The 27,500-nt window shown below is 40.6% G+C and overlaps 1 protein-coding gene across 3 annotated transcripts in view; it reads left to right on the forward strand.

Annotated features, from left to right (window-relative positions):
- Window positions 1-27,500, forward strand: part of LOC138045853 (uncharacterized) — a 217,939-nt gene that overhangs the window by 181,141 nt on the left and 9,298 nt on the right. For all 3 annotated transcript variants that reach the window (XM_068892486.1, XM_068892487.1, XM_068892488.1), the window contains 6 exons: window positions 10,971-12,307; window positions 12,602-12,743; window positions 13,051-16,563; window positions 17,355-17,519; window positions 17,856-18,035; window positions 21,959-22,125. In XM_068892486.1, the coding sequence (XP_068748587.1) occupies window positions 10,971-12,307; window positions 12,602-12,743; window positions 13,051-16,563; window positions 17,355-17,519; window positions 17,856-18,035; window positions 21,959-22,125 (5,504 nt within the window). The remainder of the gene's footprint in view (window positions 1-10,970; window positions 12,308-12,601; window positions 12,744-13,050; window positions 16,564-17,354; window positions 17,520-17,855; window positions 18,036-21,958; window positions 22,126-27,500) is intronic.

Here is a 27,500-nt window from a genome sequence, read left to right on the forward strand (position 1 = left end):
CAAAAATTCCAGAGATGTGAAAAATTGTAAACATTGTGGCAAATGTAAAAATCGGAGAATGGAAAAATGCCCAGAGTATGGTAAGATTCGTAATAAGTGCTCGAAAAGAAAACACTTCAGTTCTGTCTGTCAAAAGAAAATCCAGCCACCTAGAAAGCCTCCATCCCGCAATAATCTGCATAGAAATAAACCGAAAGTGCATGAAGAACCGTCAATACATTTCACGAAGAACCGTCATCCTAGTCTGAGCATGGACCTTGGGCGTTATTCTGTCAGTTGAACGAAGAGCAGAATTTATGCAGTAATGGGAATTGGAAATAAAACAGTCCAGATGCAGGTAGACACTGGGGCATCCTGTCTTACCCCGTCGGTACTTGCCAACTCCTGCTGAAATCAGCAGAACAAAGCCGGAACTTGTCACATACTCAGTCAGAACTCAGTGTGCTAGGACTGTAGCAGAGTCTGTACAGAGAGCCCAGAAACAATATGGAATGTACTGTAGAGTTCTGTAGTTGAAGATGGTTAAGCACAGAAAATGGACCTTGTGCTTCTCCAACAGCAGAACATTTTGCACTGTAGCAATAGCACTTCAGACATCAATCAGTTAATTGAAAAACATAAAATCCATAGCCTATCAGAAAGGAAATTTTATCCGAGTACGCTGACCTTTCCAGAATCCTGGGCAAGATGGGAGGCAAACTCCGCTTAGATGTTGATAAGTTATCACTTTGGTAACACAATGGTAGCAGTGGTAATGCCACAGCGGCGTGTCGCAGTACTAATGAAAGGCAAACTTAGATAAAACCTTGACTGCCTTGAGAAGCTGTAGGTACTGACGAAGAAATAGATAAACCTGCAGAATGGGTGTCCAGTTTGGTTGTAACCCAGATGCCAAGTGGGAAATGCGAGTCCGCATTTACCCCCAGCGTCTAAATAAAGCACTCAAACGAAAACACTACCCCTCCTTGTCATTGAGGACATTTTGCCAGAATTGTCAAAAGTAAATGTATTCACTAAAGCCGACCTGAACAATGATTTCTCCAGATTCAACTTGACGAAGAATCCAGCAAGCTCACCACATTTCGGACACCCTGGACCCGCATGCCATGCGGAATCAGTCCCGCACCCGAATGAACAGCAGCTCCACCAATTCCTCGGAGGCCTTATCTCTTCACCACAGTTATCGCAGTTGGTTATAGCTTCACCACAGTTATCGCATCCATTAATCACAGCCAGCCACGAGGGTAAGCCCTCGGGCAAGAGAGTTTTTTCTATTATTTACAAACCTGCTTTTATACTTTTACTCTAAGCATCTAGAATGTTCTGTTGCTATTTATACTCTATTACAAAGTGTGCTATTTGTGGAAACGGCTGAGTCACTACAAAGAAATTTCTGGAAAATTACAGATTCTTAGATAATTCTAGAAAAGCCTGGAATTGCATGACAGATAAACTAAAAATAACTCTGATCCTCATAACAATTTACAGTGAACAAATCGGTAGCCATTCTAATCCTTGGTCCCTGTGGGATCTGATGAGATTGCACCGGCTCATGATGATTCCTGGCTTTTCTGGCTCCTCAACAACAGACCATTGTTGAGTGAAACCTCATTGCGTAAACTCCAGTAATCACAAACATGCACAGGCACCTGGTCTCTTCTTTCAGGTCATCCTGTTAAGACTGTAGTTTTCAAGGTTTGAAGGACAATCTTTTGCGCGGTGCATTTCATCTGTAGCTGTGCTATCCCTTCTGGAGACACTTTGATGGATGCAAATGGAGTGACTGTTTCAAGTTCAAGAGCAAAAACTTGAAAATTGTCGGTTATCTCTTCCTTTTTTGACTGGTAGTGTGACTCTGGACAAATGCTCGGCCAAAAACAGCTGTGCTCCAGGCTTGTATCTTACCCCCAGGATGTGTCTTTGGAGCCTTAAGGGCATTCGTGCAAGCAACAGGGAGCAGAGAGGATGGACTTCTGTAAAATTGTCTGCAGTGGCTTGTGGTATAATTCCACTGTTATTTTTTCACAACCAGCACGATAATAACTCAAGCTTTCCCAGGAGAAGACAAAAACAATACATTACTTCTCTATCTTTGCATATTGCCGCTGGCTGGCCATTTTGAAGTAGCGCTGCACCTAATTTATACTCACTCGCATCGTATTGAACCGTTACTTCCTCGTGCAGGTCATAATACTTGAGCAAATGATGCTAAACCACTAACTTTCACACTTCCTGGAAGGCTGGATCATACTGCTTAGACCAAACGAACTTTGCATCTTGCTTGGTCATTCCCTTCTGTGGCTGGGCAACTTCTGATAATCTTGGCAGAAACTTTGATAAGTAATTCACAAATCCAAAAAGGCTTAACAGTTCTTTCTTTGATTTCGGCCCTGGCATCTCTTGAGCAGCTTTTCGTTTGTCACAATCTGGCTTTAACCCATCCTTGGTCATCAAGTGTCACAGACACTTGACTTGTGACTTCCTGAGATTCAGTTTGCCGCTGTTTAAGCAGAAATTGACCTTGCGCGCTTGCTCCAAGAGACGGACAAGATTCTCATCATGATTTTGGTTTGCTCCTCATCTTTCTTTCCATAGCCCATCTCTAATGACTGCATTCAAATTTTTTCTGAGCCAAGTTAATTCCAAAAGGCAACCTCAGGTACTTGTAGCGACCAAAAGGAGTCCAGATAGTCCTTTTCAGACCGCTTTCTTCATCTAATCCAACTTGGTAAAACCCATCTTTGTCACTTATCCATTCGTTTGGTTCTAGGACCTTCTCCACAGTTCTTTTTCTGCCCAGGTCATCAAATTTGGTTTTAACTTTGCCTCTCAGGGCAAATGGTACCCAACGTTGGTTATATTGTACTGGCTTGACTCTGGGATCACTGATAATGGATGTATTCCCAATATGGCCTAGACCTTGAAAAACATCTTTTTAGCGCGACAGAAAGTACTGATTGGTCAGGTTACCACTCTCTAAGACATGAATAGACCCTTCAGGATCTATCTCTACTTTGAGAAGTCCTAACTGTTCACAAGCCTCTGCTGACAATAAGAGTTTGTTGGAGCACTTCACCACTTGATAACTGAGTTCATGATGCCTACCTCTTTTGTCAACTGTGAGCGTGGTCTCCCCAATAGGCTCCATTAATGGTAGGGGCATAGTTTTTGACTGCCCAACCCTAACGCCCTAAGACGCCCTATTTCCTCTGCTAAACAAATATTTTCTTTGGCTGAGTGACACGACTTGGCATAATGATTCATTTTCTTACAGATTCTACTCTGCCGACCATAAGCTGGAAAGTCTGTCGGCTTGGCATGCTTTTTTAGCTGACCGTAAAACCTATATTTCCAATTCTAGTGAGAGGAGTTCATGATGTCTTCTAATTTTGAGGTTTACTTCGTTTCTTGCTATGTTTCGGTTTTCGTTTCGCCAGCATCAAGTGTAGCTCGTCACTTGAACTTTCTCAGAGCTTAACACTGAGACAATTAATCAGCAACCTAGCTTACGTGCCTTTATCTTGAATTCCAATGATTCGCCTATCACGGATCATTTCTTCAGTCAAAGTTCCAAATGCACATGACGATGAAAGCTTTCTCAGCCTATTGGCAACTGCTTGTACTGAGGTTTTAGCACAAGAATTAAACACATACGTCTCATAAATTACATTCCTCATAGGGATGAAATAATCCTCGAGCTTGCAGTGTTGAATCAATTGCAAGGTCTTTGGTGCCAACATTTAAATTCAGGAATATTTGCAGGCATTCCTTTCCCATAACTGAGCGAAAAGTGGCGAGTCGAACTGCTTGATTCTCTTCGCATTTAGGACAGTTGCTACTTCATAATCTTGCCATTGTTGCTTAAAAAACTCCCAGTCGCTTGTGATATCACCTCGAGAAACCATAGTGGCTGGTAAGGGAAAATTTGAAGGAAAACTGTAAACTTGAGTCGATGGAGGTGTAGTGTCGAAACTTGCCATAGTGTGAACAACCTTCCATACAAGTGATCGCTGGATGAAATCGCTTGTTCGATCTGTTTAAAATAAAACTGTTGAAAATAAAACTAAGTGAAGGATCTTCAGCACGGTCCGCTCATTTCTTCGTTGGAAATCCCACTAAAAGGACACCATCTTTTGGGTTTCACGATTAACTCACAATGTGAAGCAGCTTAACTCTTTGAATCAGTACATCATTTACAAATACACAAACACGTTCATTACGTAACACCAACAAGACCATGAGAGAATTTGAAAATACGTACCATCATTGTACGTCCCAAGATAAACTGGAAACAATGGTTAAGCAAAATCTGGGGGACAAACAAAGAGTATTGTGGTATTTGGCCTACAGCAACCGATATATGCACACTCGATGACAAAAGTGGTTTTTGCACCGTTGATTACTCCGGATATTTTGAAGTAGACGAATTACACAGCAAACGAGGAAACGTCATCATAAGGAAACATTTCGCAGTTATGAATGCAATTTTAGTAAATGCGTAGAGAAGCCTGAAAAATTCAGAACTTCAACGGGGCTTGAACCCGTGACATCGCGATGCCGATGCAACGTTCTCATTCAACATTTCGGAGCGCTATTACAGTCAGTCATTATTTCTGTTTCTGAACAGCATGTTGTCAGGGTATCAAGGACACATTCGCAACATTTGTGAATGCTATTCTGGTCGATATTTATTATTTTCTATGCGTATATTGATATTTTAATCGCTCAGTATTCTTTGAGAACGAAGCATACAACATTTTTGAGCAGCACAGCCTCCTTTGTTCATCGAAGTTTTTCTTTCTCTCACCACCCGACAATTCCAAAAGTCGGGTCGACTTTTCAAATGACGGGTCGTCACGACCTGATCGGATCGTCACGACCTGATCGGATCGCCACGATCCGTCAAGATATTTGAAGCTCCCCCAGGCAGTTCGACTTCCGGCAGTAAAGCTTACCTCCTTTTAAACTTTACGACCCGACATCCGGTGAGTCGGACCGTCAACAGCAATTGACGACCCGACTCAGTTCATTTATATTGGACATGTGTGAGCCAGTTGGGAGCTGGCTTTATGTGGGTTCAAATGTTCCCGTGATGAATGAATCGATGAACCAGATGATATAAAGTGGTTTTCAATTAAGTGTCGAAAGTAATTAGCGAATTACTTTGGTTTATGATTACTTCACTCAGTGATTGGTTCAAAGTTCTCGCGCCACTTTTTCAACCAATCAAAAGTAAAATCGAAACCAATCATGGCTCGCGCGTGCACATTTTCCCGCGTTTTGTGTCGGCTACGTGTAATTATTTCGAGGTTTGATTGGTTTACTGGATTGTCTCCGTCCTTTGTGATTGGCCAAATTAAAGTAATTACTTAGTCCGGTCTGTTAGGTCGAAAATCGTGACAAATCGCGTAAAAGCACCAAATTAGGTACAGATGTTCCTTTTGACGTAAGAAACGAATTTAGAAGGGGTGCCACGTGATTTGGCTTTCCGGGGGGGCATGAAGCTCATAGAAATTACGCAATACTCAAATGCTGGCATGACAGCGAGGCTGTGGCATTTAATGTGTTTATTACGTACCAGGTTTGACGAATGCCGTTGTAAAATGACTAAACTACATTACTCAGACTCAGTTTTGTGTTTGTGTCCATAAAAGGTCATTTGCCTTGATCACGTGACATTCCCATAATGCTTTGAGCGCACTTATATCAAGAAGTGTTTTTGTTGCGTTTTACACATTTAGTTTTTAACAGCTTCGGCTAGATATCGTAAATGGTTGTTATTTGTTGCTCTATTTCTAAGGATTTGTGTTCTGGTAGCCTCCAGAGCAACTACAGAGCTCAGTACATGGTAGATTGGCCTTGAAACATTTACAACGACCACTCTTGCAACTTTTCTTGCATCCACACTTCAGCAAGTCACTGCGCGCCTTAGAGGCTTCTGGAAGTACGGTTCAGCGGGGCCTCCATCTACCGGGTCGTTCTCCATTTTCCATCCAAAATCAGACGGGGATGGGTAAAATTGTTGCTCATCAAGGGACGTCCAGATGCTTGCTTGGTAAAGAGTTCTGTTAGAATGATTCAACAGGGCATCCTAATAAACAATAGAAATTATATATAAATTTTTTACACAAGTATAATTTTAAACAAACGCGCACCGCTTATTTCCATGTACTTCATAAATTAGGCTCTCTAGTAGCCCAAGTGGAATAACAGCATAGCTTTATGATAGGCTTTGGATAGTTAAAATAAAATTGATATGTGGATTCAATACATGCAAGAAAAGGTTGGGTTAGTTGAAATGTTTCTCGTCTTTTCGCTAAACTGGTTTTTTTTTTCGCGTTGTCCTCACAGGTGTTTACCTATCACAAATTTAGCCTATCAAACACAAAAACAACTAAAAATTTGTGTATGATAGGTTCTTACCTCTGTTGGGGGAATGTTTTCTAGCGCCCGATTCTTTTTTGTGAACAGTTCTCGTCGAGCAGTGTTCACATCGGTAGCAAGGCTGGTCCTGTCATAAAGTATCACCACAAAGCGCTGAAGGACATCGAACACGGGAGTGTTGATCTCAACTGGAAGGAAGGGGCTATCGCTCACTAAACGGAAAGCCTCTGTGGCTTCAGGGTACGCTTTCCAGGCCTCCCACGCAGACTTCTTTCCTTTCCCCAGGAATGCTGACGTAGTGTCGCAACCGGTAAACGCGTGAAAAAATGGAAGAGCACGTCATTTCTGCTTGCCCAAATACTCACAAATGGTGTTAACATAGAGCAGCTGAAAATTCATTCCCATCCCAAAGGCGACCCAAAAGCTCAATCCAGACCAAATCGAAGACAACGTGTGGAAGTGCGCAATTAGAATTACAAGAACATGTGTCAACGGTGCGAACAAAGCATATCTAACGTTTACAAGAATCCTCGTGTCTGCTTCTTCATGGTTGCAGCTTTCTTCGAGAAATACCTGCCAGTTCTGAGGTAACTTGACATGCCCAGCTACCTTTCGTCTCACGCCTTTTCCTCTCTTCTCAAGGGCAGATTCTTTCAGACTTGCTACTCGGTATTCATCCCACACAACGTTAATTCGTTTGGTACTCTTCAAGTGGTTTTCCAGGAAAGGTAAGAACTTGGAATCTGCATATTCAGAAAACGTAGCGACAGAAGATAAGATGCTGGTGGTGGAGGTGGCGGTGTTTCTTTGTTGACGCATGAAATCAAATCAGACTTTTACCCGAATCGGAGATTGCCAAACTCTGACAAATAAGGTGGATACGGCTGATTTTCATGCTTGGAGAACTCTTCAAGATCTCCTTCGCGCTGTTGGCTGGCAATATACAAACAACTGAGGAGGTAACGGTCACTTGTTACCGCTGTCAACTTTAAGGACGCTTTGCAGATTTGCTTCGGCTGCTGGCGCTTGAACAGTGGCAAGGTATTCTTTGAAATCGTATCGTCAATCGATACAGTCCTTTCATCAATGACGTCTTTTACAAATTTCTTGTACTGGTGTAATCCAAGTTCCTGGACTCTATGCACAGTATCCACGAATGAGGAATCTGCGCAATTGCGTGTGTCAAGGGCAAGTAATTCAGGGCAGTCATCCTTAAAAGGGTTTCCCATTTCTGAAATTGTACTTACAAGTTGCTTGACATGACTTTGAAAGGTTTTCTGTGTAAAAAGTCCTTGTTCGTGGTGTTTGTTATTTTCATCAACATTTGTTTCACTTTCAACTGACTTTCGAACTCTTGCAACACTCGAGCAGTTTCTGGTCCGGCCACCATCCATCTTCTAAATGCGACAGGACTTTCCATTAGTCCTACAGCTCCACCTGATCCCTTCACCCTTGCGTTATTTTGCTCGTGTGCCTGGTCGATTGGGATGCTTGAAAAAGTGCTTGATGACTTCGAAATGACCCAGCATTCTCTGAGGCTTTGTTGAACGCCTGGTAAGCACTTCATATCTCTTATGTGAATAGGTAGCCACCTCGTGTAATTAGTGTGATCAAGAGCAAAGGACCAAGGAGCAAGAGATTCCAAGGCTTCTATGTACAGAGAAGTTGTTTTCACGATGTGCTTTCACGAATGACAGTACTTTGAGTTCCATTTGCATGATCATGTCCCAAAACTTGTACGTTGGGCTGGTCTTAATCATTCCATCGTGCCACTTCTGAAACTCCTCTTCGTCCTGTTGACCGTTTAGTTCCCGAAAGGCAACATTCTGCAATTTATACAAAGCTTCTGCGGTTACCTGGTGGGCGCGTCTGGTTTTCGTCAAATGCGCTACCTTAAGGAAGGAATCTGATGTCCCACTGGATGCTATCCCTGCCTCAGTTAGTGCTGTAGTCCAGCCAGATAAAGCTACAAGGTCACCTCACATGGTCGACAGCACCATCTCAATGTGTAGGCCCCCCAGCATGACAACGTGAACATTTTCTCCGTGTTTAGCAGGCCAGTTCCACTGAACAACTTTTGCGATTGCAAAAAGAGGCTGGTCACAGACAGTGACAGGAATTTGGCCCAGGTTAAGAAATTCTGTTGCCTTCTTAATCACAAACATTCCATGTTTCTTCATGGCTACTGTGGGAGCCTTCTCTTAAAACAATGGCAACAAGCTACCCAAGCATGGCAAAGGGTTAGGCAGTTCAGTTACAGATGCGTGATAAGCAGCCCATGAAAGATGAATACCTTTGGTAAGCTCCTCATAAAAATGTTGTTCACAGTACTTCAACCAGTGAACTTGTTTTTCAATGGCAATAGACAACTGATCCGTGCTTACGGTCTCCACAGCTGCTTGACGTGTGGCAGGGACGTTTACTACTGATGTTTTTATAGAAACAAGAGGAACTAAGGAAATCAATACGTGTCAGGCAGTGTGATATCTCTTGAAGCGGACCTGGCTGAACAGAGATTAATCCTTTGCACTCACTGGTTGGCTAACGTCTGAAAAAAGAAATATCATTTAAAATATTCTTAATCTAAGAATGGTTTTGTTTTTAGAGCGTTGTTAACTCAGGAAATTTCAGTCTGAACTAAAATAAATTGAATGGCATTTTTGTTTTATCCGTCATCGTATCTTTGAGTCCGACAACCATTGAATAGTTTAACACGCTCCGCTTGCCAGACTTATGTCACTCCATAATTTTTCGTTTAAATCAAATAATAAACCTACTAAAACATTTCCTTCTTGAACCGTTTTTTTTATAACATCTGGTGATTTCTCACAGTTTTTTCATTCATCTCAAGTTATAACGCTTATTCAGAGTAACTTTTATTGAACACCGGCTCACATATACGGATAAAATAAAAATCACTGATCTCTTCGTTTTAAAAAAAACAACTTCACTTTGTTTCACATCATAACGAAATGAATTTTACCTCATAGAAGGATGGAGTATAAAACATGAGTTGATACTTACAGTTCAGATGGTGAAATTCCCCATAACACAAGAAAACGTACCTCTCAACAACTCCACTGTCACGCGGGTCACCGGGAGGTAAAGCGCATGTTGTATGGAAACACCGCTGGCTTTTTATTACCATTTATTGTTTAAAGATTTTCATTAAGTTACAACAAATTTAAGTAAAAGGAACTTAGTAAATATCTTCTCGCTAAAACATTAATATCATAAAGGAAGTGAAATTCATGTGGAATTGAGCTTTATAATGACTACGCATATTTGCCGTCTTTTTTCGCCTTTTTTCCTACAAAAAGGCATTATATTTTTACATTTGAGCACAGCTTATTAAATTTTCATACTTGGTCTTTATTTTACGTATACCAACACTTATTTCACACTGTAATCAAGAAATTAAATTATTTCATAGTTCATAATGGCACGCTGCTTTTGACACACCACAACTGAGACTTACTTATAAAAAAATCCCCCCCCCCTGGGGTAATTTTTTGTGGCACCCCTTCTGAAATGATTAGTTATACTCTAAACTACATTTGTGCCAAGTTTGGTGTTTTTACGCGTCTTGTCACGATTTTCTTAATTTTCCGACCTAACAGACCGTACTAACTTTGGTTTTGGTTTTACGACACTCGATTGAAAATCGCTCTATGCTATACACAAATTGCTTTCATAACTGCCAGGATCGCAATTTCACTTGATTTCATATCCGCAGTTCAACATGTAAATTATTTCATATATCATCTCGTTCATTATTATTATTAGCATTAATTGAAAACAAGACAAAGTTCTTTTCGCCTGAGGAGCCAAACCCTGGTATGGGTCGTGGTCTACAAAGATAAAATATCAGCATAAATATCAGGACAAATACTGGTTGCACCATTTATGTGAAACGTACTGTTGCACTGCTATTGGGTACACAGTGTGAAGTGTGATTCATGGTAGTCAGAGGCATTAATGGACTCCCTCTCACCTAACGGGTAGAATACAATTAATCCAGTCACGTGATGACTGGTTGTTAATAAAGGGTTTCCTCTCTGGGACTATGCGACTCATTCCTTTAGATTTACGGAATGGCTGGAATATTTTTTTTTCTAAAGAGAAAAAAACACTTATCCCGAAATGAAATGATATCGGTTCTCAGAAAACAACTTTCGCGAAAAATAATACGAAGTGAAGGCGTATTCTGTCTTGCAAATCCGGGAAAGTCCCAAAATTATCAAAAGTACCTTAAAATCCATACCTTCTAGTAATGTAAACTCTTCACGAATGCCTGACACTGCGCACCAACACGAAGTTGGTGTGAAGTATTAGTGTCAAATTTCAGGGTGTGCGATGAACTGTAACGTTCCGGAATAGTTGGTGTAACATTTGCTTGACAACTAAATATTGCGTTTGAGACGGATAGTTACCGTATGAAGGATAGATTAGCCGTTTTCTTCCCTGTGCTATAAATATGGAGGAATTAGGGAATCATTAGTTCTAGACAAAACGAGGAGCGTCTTCCTGAAAGATCAAGTGTTCTTAGTACTAATCGTTGTTTTGTGTTATTTTCCAAACTTCAGAGATTCGGATTTGTCATCCCAGTCCTTGCAGACACGGTGGGAAATGTTTGGTGACAGACAGGAAGTCGTTCACTTGCAATTGTTCTGGAACTGGATATAAAGGAAAGTTATGTCAAACCGGTGTCATTTCCACACCGATATTTCCGAAACTCCATACAAAAATGAGCTCTGGACCTCTTTTTCTAATGGCACGGCCATCATATTTCTTGCAAGTGACCTTGTTCTCCAATGAAGGACTAAAGTTTGATCCACCGTCACTGGAATTACAGTTTTCAAAGGTCAAAGCAGAATTTGTGGTGAAAACAGAAAAACCAGGAATCCATTCCGTTTCTTATAGCGTGGATGGTAAAAGTAAGGGTGATTTCCAGACACCACAAAGAAGCGTCGTCCTCGTCACACCAGATATCTTCGATCGGCTCCCCAAGGACACCCTTCTCACTGGTTGCAAGAAGTACGTGTCAAAACAAAACGCAGAATGTGAAATGCGTCTTCTATCTACGTCGCCATGGATTGGAGCACCCGTATCAACCAGTGGAATCGTGCATCTTGTGACACCCAACAATGTCAGTGTTCCTATGTCACTAGTTGGCTTAAATTTGGAAGACCTCAACATCCCTAGGGACAGGCTTATCAACATTGCCATTGCTAAAACGGTTTCTCAAGGAGTGTTTAAAATTTGGCATCAAGCAAATGGAACGTGCCTTTCAGGGGTCTCCAATACTGACAATTTGCTTGCGTTGATGTGGAGTAATGCATTTCCATCTTCTTTCATGCAAGCATTGACAGAAATCGCACCAGAATGGCTTCAGTTTACTATTATGGAAGATAGCGCTGCTTTTGATATTCAAAACATTGCTGTAAACCTATCGCCTGATTCGGAACACTGCTCAGGTTTTCCCTATAATGATGCATCTGTCCAGGTTTTCTATCGTCCTGCCATAAATTACATTGCCCGTGTTGCTGGTCAGGAAGTTGCGTTGTTCGCTGATGGGGCAACCTGCTTTGCTGTCGATATTTGTCAATCAGCCATGATCTTGAACCTTCCCAACCGGGAAGCAAATGTTATAAAGAACTCCTTAAACCTGTTTCGTAATATGGAAGCAATGGGAATAAACATGAACGTAGAATCAGTGGGTATCTTTAACAAGATGAAGACGTCTTCTTTTGTAAAAAGGATGATTTGGAATGGAATTAAACTGACAGAGTCCTCATCATTTCACTACAATATGTGGCTTAAAGGAAGTCTTGAATGGAAAATGGAGACTCAGACTAGGAGCCTTTTTGTGAAATTAAAATTTACAGGGGAAGCGTTTATCAAATATCGGGGAATCGATGCTGTAAGTAGAGTGCATAATTATCCCATTCACATATCTCGAATTTCACTGACGAAAGAATTAAAGATGCTCAGTATCCCCTTTTGATTTTGAAGGAAAAAATAATAACCGTGAGGTATGCAAGGACCACATTAATCGATAATCGATTAGTCGGTCGATGATCCGGGAAATGGGAGGGCATTTTAACCGTGTTACTTCATTCGATTCTGCATGCTAGCACTTCTCCTGGTGAGTTGCGACTTTTATTTCTTAATCGACGAGAGCAACTGATTATTCGTCTGCCTTCATCTTTTGCAGCTTTTTGTCAATGCAATAACTCAGCCACTGGAAGTACACTTAAACGGAAAAGGCGTTTTGAATGTAAACGGAAGGGCATTGGGAAAAGACTTAAACATGACACTTTCTTCTGTTTCAATAACAGGAAAGGCTTTCTTGGGAGGTGAGAAATGTTCACACACTACAAAAAACAATAAAAGAATTTTAGGCTTACTCAGACTTTCTGTAAGCGTACACTTGTTTATATTGAAGCCAGTGGGTTTCTTGTATTCCCACACCACTTTTGGAAAATCTGTGACTGTGGACGTGCGGGTCAGAGTTTGGTCTAAATTAGGTCTCTACAGAGACTAAGAATTGGTACAAAGGGCACCTAAAAGCCCAAAGCTACCATAAAGGCCAATGGGTCCTCACGAGACAAAAAGAAAAGCAATTGAAGTCCCTCTTTAACATGACTTTTACTTCAACTTTAGGAGAAACATTTTGTGGCAAGAGTGTACAAGGTCTATTTCTGACATCGAAGGAATCCGTTCACAGCTTGTTAAACCAAAGCCCTCTCTTAAGATACATTCGGCCAAATAAGTCAGAACCACTTCGAATAGCAATTCTGGTGTCGTTACGTGGACGAACGGTCGGTAAACAATACAGTGTTGAGACAAGCTTGCAAGGAATGAGCTTACATTTGCGAACAAACGTCTGTCTGGAAAAACTATGCTTTAATGATTTGATCACAGAAATTCACGTTCAAGATAAGCACAGCTGCTTTGAGAAAGCATCATCTCTATCAATTATTCGTGCAAGAGGCAAGGTCTTGAAAACCTTACCTTCTTCGAGTGATGGAAATATTTTGGCAATTTCAAGGCATCAAGTTGTGGAAATTCTCTTTCCTCAAGAAACCGAGCGCGTCTCAGTTAATTTTGAAGCTAACGTTCACCTGTTTAACGTTAGTCATGCCTCAAACGTTACGCTACGGGATAAAAAGCTCTGGTTTGAAATGCACGCACTAATCTTTCAGAGGTACTTAGCAAACGTGACAGTAATAGCAGACACTAGTGACGTGCAAGAGTGGAGTGCATTGCGATTTGTTGTTCGTGGGAGTTTAACAAACACGTCGCAGCTCTCTAAATTTCTGCAGACAAAAGTGACAGATCTAGTTAAATATCTTGCCGATAAGGCTGTCAGAAAAGTGCGAAGAGTTGAAAACTCGCTTCTTCAAGCAAACCAAAGAGTTAAGTTGGCAAGGGCTCTGGTCAGAAGAAAAAAACTGCTTTTAAACATCAAACAGAGAGAAAAGCAAAGAAAGAATAACAAACTTCAAAAGATCATCAAGACATACAAGGGTGCAAAGATAAGTCTTAATTCTTCTCTCGTGCAATTTTTTCAGCTGAAGAATACGCAAATGTGTGAATATCAAAACTGCAGCTACATTGCCACTGACAGCTGTGTACCAACGATATGTCAAGATCCAATAAATTCCGAACGCTTGGTTACCATATGTGAGAAACAGACAGATACGTATGTTGTGCACGAGATCGAGACGACAGAACAGGAAGAGATTGAACTGATCCCGAGGTATTATCTTATACCTCGCTCTAATTGTGGGAGGTTTTTGTGGGGGGTTTTTGACTCCTTTACTGGTTGTGACTCGTACAGGCAAATGGTTCGAAGGCCAGACGAGGTTAAAACCCATAAAGTACTAAGGCACACAGTGAAAGGGAAAGAAGTTGAAAGAGTTGTTTATAATTGTAAGAGAGAGAAAGAATCAGTTATTTCCAGCTACGATCATTCGTATAAATGCTGTTCAACTGAAACTCGTGAAAAGATCGAAGTCGTAGATCCTGACTGCGTCTCATACAACCTGCAGTGTAAACGTAACATGAGCTACTTAAGAGATGTGATAAAGGAAGAAAGAGATAACTTATCGCCGGCCTTTGAGTCTATGGCAAGAAAGGCGCAAAACGTGGTCGTTGCTCAGTTAGAAATGAGCAAGGCCAGAACAAATTTTGAGTTTGCTGGTATTCAACTGAAAGTTGCGCAAGCCATTCTCGAGCAACATGAACATGCCAAGAATTCTATCAACATCACGACTGTAAGGTTACGTGAACGACTGGGCCTGAAGCTAGCCCAAAAGCTAAAGACTGCCAACGATAAACCACTTGTCACTGTAGACGCTATCAAATTTTCTGTCTCAATGACGAAACGAGCTAGGAAAACACGGTTCCCGGCTACAGTAAGTTTGAAAACCCAGGAAAGAACGGACAAATTAAAATTATTGGAGTTTCCTATGGATTTTGCGAATGTAAATCGATCTTTGATAAGAGCTTCGAGGCTCATAGTCGAAGCGCTCTTTGGATCACCCTCATCAAGAAGACGAAGATCACTCAGAGAAGGTCCCATTTCGTCCAGTGGAGGAAGACCTGATGAAACTAGCTTGTCAATGGGACAACGCGAGTGCCTCTTTTCACAGGATGCCCATGTTTACTTTTCTGATGTCCTTGATTCTGTTGAACTCTTTATTAACAATAGTAAGCAACTCGAGGAGGATATCTTCACAAGCTTGAGAGGCATAGAAAAACTTGATTTACAGGGAATTAGTCACGATTACGGTCCTTTGGAAGAGATCCAGTCAGTTTTCAATGACACAGTACAGTCCATAGAAAGGATGTTTCTCAGTACATCGCCAACGACTTCATGGAATTCCAGCTTACAAGATCTTCGAGCATTTTTAGATGTTTCGACGAAGGCTAAAAATTTTTCAGAATGTTCAGGAATTCAGGACTGTGTCGGTTTTTTCTTTGACAGTTTAGGGGACATGTATGAAATGGAAGATCACCCGCGAGCAATCGAAATAAAACATGCGCTTAAAGAACTGGATATTTCGATAAGTAGGATCTTAAACGAAGGCCTCGCCATGACTGCATTAGAGAGAGTAATATTTCAAGCAAAAGCCTTCGTTGTGAAGTCCAAAGATGACATCATTCTTTGCAGCAAGAAACCAAGAATAAAGAGGAATTCTCCAGTGAAAGTCGTGACCATCAAAGGTGAGACCATTCAATTATTGTGTGAGGCAGTAAGCCCTATAGAACTATTATACGTTTGGTACAAAAATGGCGAGCCGTTAGAGGATACCAACAGCACGAGGCTCGTACTTTCAAATGTCACCAGAGAGAGCGAGGGTGTCTATCATTGTAAAGTCTCCAATAGTCGGGGAAGTACTATGTCTAATATCACCATTGTAGAGGTGCATCAAAAACCTCAAATTACCGAGCAGCCACAAGGGGCACAGGTATTTGTTGGAGAAGGCCTGGTTTCACTTACATGCAACAGCATTGGAATTCCACGCCCACTGACGGAGTGGTTTTTTATTCCGATTAAAGGAGGTTCGAGTGGTCACGTGGTTAATTTGAATTCAACAAAGCCCGTATTGGTGCTGCATAACCTCGCATCGGAGAGTACTGGTTTATATTACTGCAATGTTTCCAATCGGCATGAAACTGTCCAAAGTAGAAATGCCAAACTGGATGTCTTGGACTTTGCTCCAGGTGTTCCGAGAATTGCAGTAAAGTTTGGATTAAGGTACTGCAAGGCATCAACTGCACCGACTCAAAAATCGAGTTTTTCTGCAGCGAGTTCCTTTTGGAAGAAACTGTGTGATGTCTTAGGTTGGCCAACCGGTAATATTGACAGCCGATACTTCCACCCATTTCCGAATGCCTCAATCTCGTTTGTTCTGAAAGGTGACGATGCGCAAGTCCCTGGTCATGACCCTCCAGCCAAGAGGCGCCAGGCGGCATTAAATAACTTTTCATTATCAACAGTAAGCATGGTGAAACGCCTCAGGACACTCTACACTCTTTTAACCAATGGAAGCTTTAAACTTGAAATGAATGAGAAAATGTGTTTCAAGAAAGACAGCTTTTCCATTAGGTTTCTTCCACAAAGATGTTCACAGGGAACAAGACCTCACGAGAATGGGTTTCTCTGTGGTAAGTTTCCTTTTTGTATGGCATTAACGAAAAAGAGAAATGATCCTCTCACTTAGCTTGACAATTTAAGCATTCGCCTATAGCCTGCAACTCAAGTATACATTCATTTCATTCATCGAGGCCTTCACGGAAACAAATTAGCCCAACAAATTGACCTGCTCCCAGCTGTGTGGCTTCATATCTTAGTTGGTAGAGCTTTCCACCGGCATCGCAGAGGTTATGGGTTCGAATCCCGTTGGAGCCACCTGAATATTTCAGGTTACTATAAAAGGTGACAATTGCTTAAATTATCCAGCTAAGTGCGATGATAAGTTCTTTCATTAGTCTACAACTTGCACTGCAAATATACATTCATTTCATTTATGTGTACAATTGTATTTTATAAGTGCATTTTGAAGATAATACAATATGTTAACACCATAGAGTCATGATCACTGAATCCTTCAAAGGGTAGAATTTTCATAAATATTCCACTATCCGATAGACGGATAGATCTATCATTTGCTACCCTTGAAGGATTTATTTTTACATTAATTTGAGTCCAAAAAGGCGATCGATTGAACCGAGCCCGTGAAAGGCGAGAAATACATTGGACTGCAATGTAAAAGTTGGACTGGTAATGAGCAGTATCCAATTACAATGGCTTTTCGAGGGGTTTAATTGAATAATGCGTTTGTGCACGAGATTTTATGAATTTATTAGAAGTGGTCATATTTTTGAGATTGTTTTTCCGCTGAATTGTCAATGCAGAGATGCATAGATTATTTCATTTCATGTCATTTTCTTTGCAGTGAACTGTGCACCTGGGTACTATGAGGTGGGAAACAGGACTTGTCTAAAGTGTCCTTCAGGAACTTACCAGTCGGAAGAAGGACAAACTGAATGTATTAAGTGCCCATTCCGGCGCTCTTTCACAGTAACTGGGGCGTTCACACTATCTCAATGCATCGACATGTGTGAGTTGCATACCAGTAAATAATATATTTCCCATGGTTTTCAGTAGATTACACGTTGTGAGCAAGATCATGCTTGCATTATGATTAGGACGAAAGCCCTGTCTCAAGTCATTTTATCACAGCGATTACATGTGATAACACCTTTGTTGATTAAAGGATTCAGGAGTAACAACCTCTTTTTTCCGTTTTCGCATCCTTCGTTTTGTAAGCTAAAGGTAAACCATCTTAAAATCTTGACCAATCTTGACCTCAATTGTTTATTTAAATATCTGTGCCAAATAAGTTAAGTTGACAACTAACATAGCGTATTTCGCTTTCTTTGTTATACCATGATAGCTTCGCCGTGCAGACCTCCTTCGCCAAACACGAAAACCTTGAAATCTGCCGATGAAAAGAAGCAGCTATATCGCACTGGTGATATTATCCAATTAAAATGTGAAAAAGGATACAAAGGGGTAGGAAATTCCACCATAGAGTGCAATGAAGGTAACTGGACATCGGACTTCTATTGCCGGAGTAAGTAGAATACCTTATGCGACATTTACAGTATGTAAAATTGTTTCATTTTTGTGATTTTTTTTAACGATGGGATTGTTCACATGATACCGGTATTAACGAAAACATCCCGGTTCCCTTATCCTATGCAGTCGCTTCCATGATACTGCAGCTGGTGCCTAATTTTACACCAGCACGATTCTTCAGTGGCGCATCCAGACCCAGATATGAAGAAGGAGGGTTTTCTCCGCCTTGCCCCTCCCATCGGATCGGCCACTCACTACCATTAAGAGATTGTCTTAGCTTCATAGCAAGATCTACGAGTGTCAGGTATAAAAAAATGTAATTGGGGATGGGTATAGCAGTATTAATTTCAACCAACAGAAACCATGTCATCTTGATCTCTTCGAATTGTTGCTGTGGCTTTAGTCCTGGACGATTATCGCCGACAAGTTGGGTCAGTAGGTTGTTAGCGCACTCAGCTCCCGCTCATGAAGTCTTTGGATGGCATGACAGCTTTAGAGGAAAGTGTTTCCTTTGCAATGTCATCTTTAATGACTTCCTACACTTCTTGGAAAATGTTGCTAAACTTCTCGAATAACAATGTTCTTTAGGAAGTCAAAAGGACATCGTTGAATTGAAGCCAAGTAAGTTCTGTTGCAGCGCTTCAAAGTCCTGGTTGGATGGTTCGTTGAATAACGTAAAAAGTGCAACAAATAACGTAGTAGAGAATAGCACGTAGAGAGGAGTGGAGTGGAGTGGAGTGGTGTATAGAGTGTGGTGTACAGTAGGACGAGGGATAGTGTGATGTGCTAAAACAAGGTACAACAGTATAGAAGAGCATAGCATTGATGGTAATAATTGCTGTAAGTTATCTTAAAGTAATGCACCCAAGGATTTGATAATGATAAAGAATACTGAAAAACGTGCATATGTGAACCTACATTCTGCGATGTTAATCCAAACAGGTGCTCATACTTGAGTGTGTAGTTATTTTTATGGACCAAAAATCAACTAACGATAAGTATATTTTAAACGTAATCTTCTATGGCTCAGTGGTAGAGCATCCGAACTGGTAATCGGAACGTCGTAGCTTTGAATCCTGCAAAAGAGCACTCAGATTTTTTCTGAGTCAACACTGGAAAGATATCATCTCATCAATCAATCATTTATTTTAACACGTTACGTCAAAGAGCTATAAAACTCGTTCAAAATACGAACGTGTATAAATAAAATCTATAATAATTACAGCCATATAATACAATTCAATATTAAAAACAACAAAAAGCCACATACTAAAAACGTGACTTGGAAAACGCTAAAACTCGATCTAAAAGCAGTTAAAAGCTACAATTGTACACTATAAGACACGTTCTAAAAAACTGCAATCCTGCAATTTACTTCTGAAGTCACTAAAATCACTTAAAAGACGCACATGAGAAGGCAAACTGTTCCATAACTTAGTTAATGAATAAGTGACAGAATTCTTCTTAAATTTACAATTAAATTTTGGTAATTCCAAATTCAAGCCCTCGCCTCTTAGCCTATACGGTGTATGCCTGTATTTAAAAAGGCTAGCAATATATGTAGGACCCGTACCATTTAGACATTTAAAAAGAAGTATTAACGCCTGATGTAAGCGCCTACAATATAAAGATGTCATGCTAGCCGCAGTGAGCAGTTCGTCGTATGACATTAACTTGTTGTGCCCGATTATATGTTCTCAAAATATAACAGTTGCCATCTTCGAGACGGTTGCGTTGACCCGTACCTATGCCTACAAACAAAGGACCACAGTATTCGAGATGAGGTAAAATAAATGCTTTATAAAGTTTTATCATTGCATCATGAGGAAGAAAACGCCTTATTCTTCTCAGAGCAGAAGCCTTGGCATAGGCTTTCTTTAGTTGATCTGATATGTGTTCTTTATAGGATAGGTCCTTGTCTAAAGTTACTCCAAGAATCTTGATAGATCGGAGAAATTCTATTTGAGCATTATTAAGAAATAAAGAATAATGATAGGCACAGGGTCCGACAGATAATGCTTGAGTCTTAGCACAGTTCACTGTTAAATAGTTGGACTCAAACCACGACGAAAGAGCCTGGAGATCCTTGTTGAAGGAAAATTCTAGAATGGTGGGAGATACATCTGACAGGTAGGCAGTCGTGTCGTCAGCGTACAGCCGCAATGAGACATTAGGAACACAAAAATTCAAATCATTAATGAATATGTTGAACAACAACGGACCCAATAGTGAACCTTGAGGAACGCCAGATTTAACTGTTTTGAAGTCAGAGCATACGCCATCTAATCTGACACATTGTTGACGACCTAGCAGGTAAGTGGACATCAGTTCTAATGCACATGTAGAAAAGCCATAGGCCTTCAACTTCGCGAGCAGAAGGCTATGGTCTATGGCGTCAAACGCTTTGCTCAAGTCCACAGCGACCGCCGCTACAGCTTCCTTGTTATCAATACTGCTCCTCCAATCTTCCGTCATTTTTAGCAATGCAGTGCAGCAAGAGTGAGTTTTCATAAATCCAGATAAGTTTGAAGACAAAACGTTATGAAATACATTCCAAGTTTGGTCGTAAATGACTTTCTCAAACACTTTAGATAGCGAAGTTAATATTGAGACAGGGCGGTAGTTTGCTTTGTCTGTGTCAACACCCCGTTTAAAGACAGGAGTAAGGCGCGCTTGCTTCCATTCAGACGGCAATGAACGATTCAGGATACAGAAGTTGATCAAATTTGTCACCTTTTCGGCAAGTACTGGGGATCCCAAACGCAAGATTCGTGGTGAAATGCCGTCTACCCCAACTGCCTTTCTCGGATTAAGGTTATCTAAAATGTTACAGATATATGAGGTACTGACTGGGGAGTAATTAAACTCGCTTGAGAAACGAACATTGCTTATTGCCTTTATACTCGGATGGTCAGTGTAGTCAGTGTCAGATCTATGCCCTAGCTGGATAACATTGGCAAAGTAATCATTAAAGACTTCGGCCACACGCCCAGGGTCGGAAACAACGCCACTGTCCTCAACGAGGATGACGCCTTGTATGTTTTTACATGAACTAGTTGGCAAAAGGGGCTTCATTTTCCTCCAAAATTCGCCCGGATGTTTAGCACTCAAGGAGGTGTCACAGCAGAACCTTTTCACAGCATTGCGCTTTAGCGACGTAACTTTGTTACGTTGCCGCTTATAGTCATCCCAAGAAGTAGATGTAGGATGTCGCTTGTGGCGCTTGAATAATTTATTTCGGTGCGAAATTTCACGCAGCAGATCAGGTGATATCCATGGTAACTGGTCGCCTCGAATCCACTTTTTCTTTAGGGGCACGTGCTGGTCAAGAACATCTTTGAAAAGTGCTCGCCAATGAGCCCATACATCATCGGCATTGTCGAATGTGTAGGCCGAAGACCATGGGACCCTTTTTAAGTCAGCCAAAAAGTCAGGCAATTTAAAATTCTTCATACTCCTAAACTCGATCAAAGATTAAGTCGTGATCGCTCAGTCCAAGGTGAAGAATATTATTATTATGAAGAATATTATTATTAAATCAAATTTTCCTTATCAGAGAATTATGGTTTAAAACATTGATACTATGAATATAGAGCTCTGCAATCACTTCAAAGGTGATGGCATGCCTATTTAATTCAGGAGAATCTTATTTACGCATTAGTTTTGACCATCATAATTCTCCCTATTCTCGTATGAGCTTTTTTTTCTTTTTTTCGAGCTAAACAAGTTCGCACATCACAGTCTGGTTTTAACTAAGGCTAGGAACTACGCAGTTAAATTTCAGAGGAATGTATCAATTAAAGGAATTTATCACGGAACTATGGTCATCTGTTTGAGTGTAACAATGTCAGTTTTTCAAATATATCGAATTACTCTTTGTACTCTCATTAACAATATTGTTACCTTTATTCCATGCAGAGACCTGCCTGCCACCATGGACGGAATTTAGCGAACGTTGTTATAGGGTGACTGCTTTGCGTTTATACACATGGAAAAGTGCTTTAGCAAAGTGCCAGACACTGCAGTCACATATGCTGACGATACATTCAGAGGAAGAAAACAATTTTGCCGCAACGCTTGTTAAGGTAATCTTAACATAAAGGAAACCATAGCTAAAATGAGCTGTAGCTTTATTAAGGTATTACATTGGAATCATTTTTATTTGCGGACGTTATAGATTAAACCGAAACAGCAGATACTCAGATAACCATCCGTTCTTCTTTTATCCCTCTAGCCTGGGCATAAAGGTGTCCTTCTGTTATTTCTGACAGTCCTTTCTCTTGACAGGCTCTATGCATCCTTTTCTTATGTTCTCTAACTGGTTTCCCATCTTCATCTACACGCAGGCCTACTTAGAAAGTAACATTTCCTTACAGCAATATTCATTTTCCTATTCTGCCTTTTCCTGGAAGTCGCTTCAGTGATGATTATGACGACCGGGTCTGCGCTGCTCTCCCGCAGAATACCCGCCGGACGAGGAACTATTGTCTAAGGCTCTGGCCCCATTCACGCCCTTATTCTCCATAATCTTTATATCCACTACAATCATCGTGAGGACAGTGGTGATAAGATGCCACAACCACCAGTATTCTGATCAAGACGCCATCTCTAGAGGGGCTTGTCTCAAGACACCCATCTACCCTTAAAATAAAAGTAAGGTATCCAGCATTAATTTCTCCGCAGCTCAAAAAAGCAATAAGGGGAAAACGGGTAGCCAACTAAGGCTAAGGAGACCTCCCTACTCATTATTATGGCATTATTATTATTATTATTATTATTATTATTATTATTATTATTATTATTGTTGTTGTTGTTGTTGTTGTTGTTGTTGTTGTGATGATGCCGCAGCTCTATTCCTGCCGGGGACACGAATAGAGATGTGGATGCCCAGCATGACATTCGTGCTCTCGGCTTTTGGGAGCGGCAAGGCTCTGCCTTTTTTTATGTTAGGGTTTGCTACCCGAATGCAGAGTCTTACAAAAGCCTCACCGCTAAATTAATCTATCGAACAAGGCACTTTTACACCACTAGTAAGGAATTCACTTTCACCGTCCCGTTTCTTCAAAAAAGATAATATATGTTGATTTAAGGCTCAAAGAAATGCCTAATTTCGTTGCCATGGTAACGTTATTTTAGAGGAAAATATAATGAGAGAAATCTACGATGGGTACTTAAAACCCTGGCCAAATTTTGTCCTGATATTAATACGCTAACTGTATCTACGGACAAAATATGTTTATTTGTTTGTAACAATTAGAAACTATTTCAAGCCTCCTTAAAGGAGAGGGTTAAAGTATCTCAATGTCATGCATCTGCGCCAAGTGTCATTCGCCATCTTGAGGTCTGCGCTGCTGTGCTTGAGAGGCTCACGTTGCACGGGAAGAGCTCCTCTGAACATCACAGATAATGATTTTGAAAGTCGAGAAAGAACTATCAACTATTTAGGATTCTCAATATATTTCTTATATTTAGGATTAGTACTTTTCATATGGTTTCTTATATATTTTTTTAATGTCCCTATGACACTTATTTTTTTTCACCGTTTTTTTAACATTTTATTTATGGTGGTTGGAGTGTAGTACTTCAAAACTCTTTCCTTAATAGTATAGCCACGCGTTTTAGCGGGCCTTTGAGTTTTGGCCGAGCCATTTGGGTCCTGGTAACTATTGACGTCAAAGAAGTCAAGAATGTAATTCCATTCTGAATCATCAGAACATTCACGCCATCCAAAGGGTAACTATCTCCCGACATTTATTAAGACTTAGCAAAAAGCTTCAGATTTTTAACAAGACTTCTATTCTTAGTTACTTCTTTGACGTCATCAGTTACCAGAGCCCAACTGGCTCTGACAATATTTTTGGCGTATAAATCAAACGTGTGGATACACTACGAGGGGAATTTTTTTTGAAGTGCTACACTCCAGACACTATAGACATTTAAATGAAAAGTTAAAGGGGTACTCTGACGAAAAAACACGATTTCGCAAAAAGTCTCAAATCCCCGAGGAAACGCCGCCTAAATGTTGTATACGCTTTCCACATTATGAATTTAACTTACTGTCACCAACTTTTCAATGTTATTACGTTGAAATACTTGTTTTTCATAGTATCCACCATTTTTGGTGTGTCGCCAGCATATTTATTCGAGAAAGCCTGGAGCGAGGACTGATGACGTCACTTACTCGCTACTTGAGTAAACAATGGAAAGCATGTCTGAAAGCGAAGCTTCGTCCTCTATCGATCATGTTCGATCGGCTTTGGAGTTATAGTTTGACTTCGAAAAACATTCTGAGCACTTAACTTAGGAAAAAGCAGTCGCATATTCTTGGGTTTCACTCACGTGATCAACAGCCAAAAGAAGACGTTAGCATGATAATAGCTTTCAATTCCCGGAGGATTGGATCAGGACACCAATATGGCCGCCATTTCATTGTTTGGGAACACCAACATGGCGGCCGTAACGTCATTTAAAACCCTAGAATAGACGGCAAAGATCTCAAGAGGAAGAACAAGAGGGATGCTTCGAGATCGTTCGAATTAACTGAGATCAGATGGTATGTTGGAGTCGTGATTTTGTTTGTTTACCCATTGTTCCTTTTATCTGTAAAAATTCAAATTTCCCGTTATTTTTTCTGGGTGCAAATGTACGGGTTGCTCTTCGGACGCAGTAACAAAGGCAGAGGAGTGCTTCTGCTGTTACTAGCGAAATTGGTCAGTGCCAGGGGAAGCTGGAAGCAGTTGCAAATGATGGAGAACTACCACCGATCTGCCTGGGTTTCAATCTTGTTGTCTAGACGAGTGGGTATGAGGAATGGCCGCCATAGGATTAAGAAACCGAAAGAACAAGCGATACACACATCAAGGTATGAACTGCGGATAGCTTCACTTGATTTCATATCCGCAGTTCATATATGATTCATTTCATTTACCATTTCATCATTGATTCATTCCTCACGGGACCATTAGAACCCACAAATGACCAGCTCCCAACGTCAGTGGCTTCATAGCTCAGTTGGTTAGAGCGTCGCACCGGAATCGCGAGGTCACGGGTTCAAACCCCGTTGAAGTCCTGAATTTTTCAGGCTTCTCTACGCAATTGTAAAAATTGCGTTCATAACTGCGAAGATCATAGCTTCACTTGATTTTCTTTTTCCCTTAACAAGTTGATTGTGCATCATCTTATTAAGTTTATACTCTCAAGTTTACTGTGGTTTGATGCTGTTCAATATGATCCCCATCTGGGAGGGGGAATTTCTTAACTTTGATTGCTCTGTGACCCCTTCGAGGAGGGGGAAATCAATCCAACATACCATCTAATCTCAGTTAATTCGAACGATCTCGAAGCAATCCTCTTGTTCTTCCTCTTGAACTCTTTCCCGTCGATATGCGGCTGCTTTTCTCTCAGTAACCACGAGTCTAAATCTTCATAATCACAGGTAAGTGACTCTGAATGTTTTTCGAAGTCAAACTAACACTGCAAAGTCGATAAATAATGATCGATAGAAGACGAAGCGTCACTTTCAGACATGTTTTCCATTGTTTACTCAACTAGCAGCGACCTAAATGTTGAGTAAGTGACGTCATCAGTCCTCGCTCCAGGCTTTCTCGGATAAGTATGCTGGTGACACACTAGGATGCTATGAAGAACAAGTATTTCGACGTAATAACATTGAAACGTTGGTCAAAGTAAGTTAGATTTATAATGTGGAAAGCGTATACAACATTTTGGCGGCGTTTCCTCGAGAATTTGAGACTTTAATAAAAAATCGTGTTTTTTTCCTCAGAGTACCCCTTTAAAAAGAAGGGGGAAAAATAAGCGTCAAAGGGACTGTAAAGAAAATGGCTTTGACAATGATGTATTCTTTCGTCGGAAAACGTTCAAATTAGGTCAACCAGTTCTGATGGCTTTCTAGTTAGCAAGTATTCACCGAAGTGGAGGTGACTAGTGGTGGATATTTACCGAGGTAGTAAAAGAGCTCGTTTGGATAAAAACACCACTGAGTGAAACACAAATAGCCGTTAGTGATTCCAAAATTAAACCAATTAAAACATTCCTAATGAAGAAATTAGTTGGCTTAGCGTACCAAACACCTTTCTCGAGCACCTGTTCCAAACCAAATTCATGACCTTAGGAGAAGACAAAATCTGATCGCAACTACCAAAGAACAAACAGAGCCTTAAGAGCTAGTGTTTCATAAGAGTCAATTAGCAATGTTGCATGCAAACTGCCAGGAAAAGTGAAATCAGTAACCTTTTTGTGATATCCCCTAATCCCTAGATTAGGGTCTTTTTGACGGAGAGATCGCAAGCTGTAAGGATTTCTAAACTCCCTGTCTGATTGGAAAGCACCCAGGGAAGGTATTTCGCAAGGGACGAAACTGGGTGTGATTTTGTTCGCTGTGAAGACCAACAATCTTTTGCGTGAATGGCATTTGAGGATTAAATTCGTTGGTGATATATACCACAGCATTGGAAATCTTACCAAGGAAGGTATTAGCTTACTAAATGTAGCTGTCAATGACATTCACAAGTTTTCTATAGAACACAATATGAAATTAAATCGCGAAAAAGTGCAAAGAAATGTTAATTGACTTCATGCAAAAATATAATTTGCTACAAGACCAATTGTCCTAGGTAATAATACAGTTGAACGTGTAACAACTTATAACTTACTCGGTATTATTATCAGTAATGATTTAAAGTGGAGCGAGCATATTGATTACATATCGAAAAGAGCTGCGAAGCGCCTGTATTCCCTAAGGATTCTTAAAAAAGTTGATGTTAATAGAGATGGAATTCTCAAAGTTTACCTGACAACAATAAGACCTATATTAGAATTTCGGCGTGCAAGTCTGGCAAGATATTTCTGAATGATTTCTTTCAAATAAGCTGGAATCAATTCAAAAAAGGGCTCTGCGTATTATCTATCCATGCCACAGTTATTTAGATGCCCTTAATATTACCAACCTCAGCAGCCTGAAAGAAAGACGAACTCAGCTCTGCTGTAAATATATTCGGAAGATGTCTTAAAATGATCACCCCATGAACTTCCTCATACCGCAGGGCTTGAAATTAACTTTTTTGCTCAGGTGCCAGCTGTCGACTAATGGGGAAAATTTGGTCGCCAGATCATAAATTGTGGTCGCCAACTTTGCATGCAAGGAAAGTCATAATTATTAAATAGCACAAAAAAAAAGCAACAACAACAAAAACAAAAACAGTACGAGAAAGATTTCTAAAGCTATTGTTGTTTTCGGCTTAGTTTGGTGATGGTGTTCTTTAAGGTTATTTGAAATGGAGCGAAGCACAGTCCGTGTTTTCCATAGCAAGGAAAACATGGGTCCGTTATCCTTGCTTTTCACCTCTTCAAAACGTAGTTTTTTATTCTCTTACAGCTTGCGTGGCAAACAACATACCTTTATCGCGATTAAACGCAACACTACAATTGCTCGGCCTAGGCC

The sequence above is a fragment of the Montipora capricornis genome, chromosome 4, assembly GCF_036669925.1.
Source record: "Montipora capricornis isolate CH-2021 chromosome 4, ASM3666992v2, whole genome shotgun sequence".
Lineage (NCBI taxonomy): Eukaryota > Metazoa > Cnidaria > Anthozoa > Scleractinia > Acroporidae > Montipora > Montipora capricornis.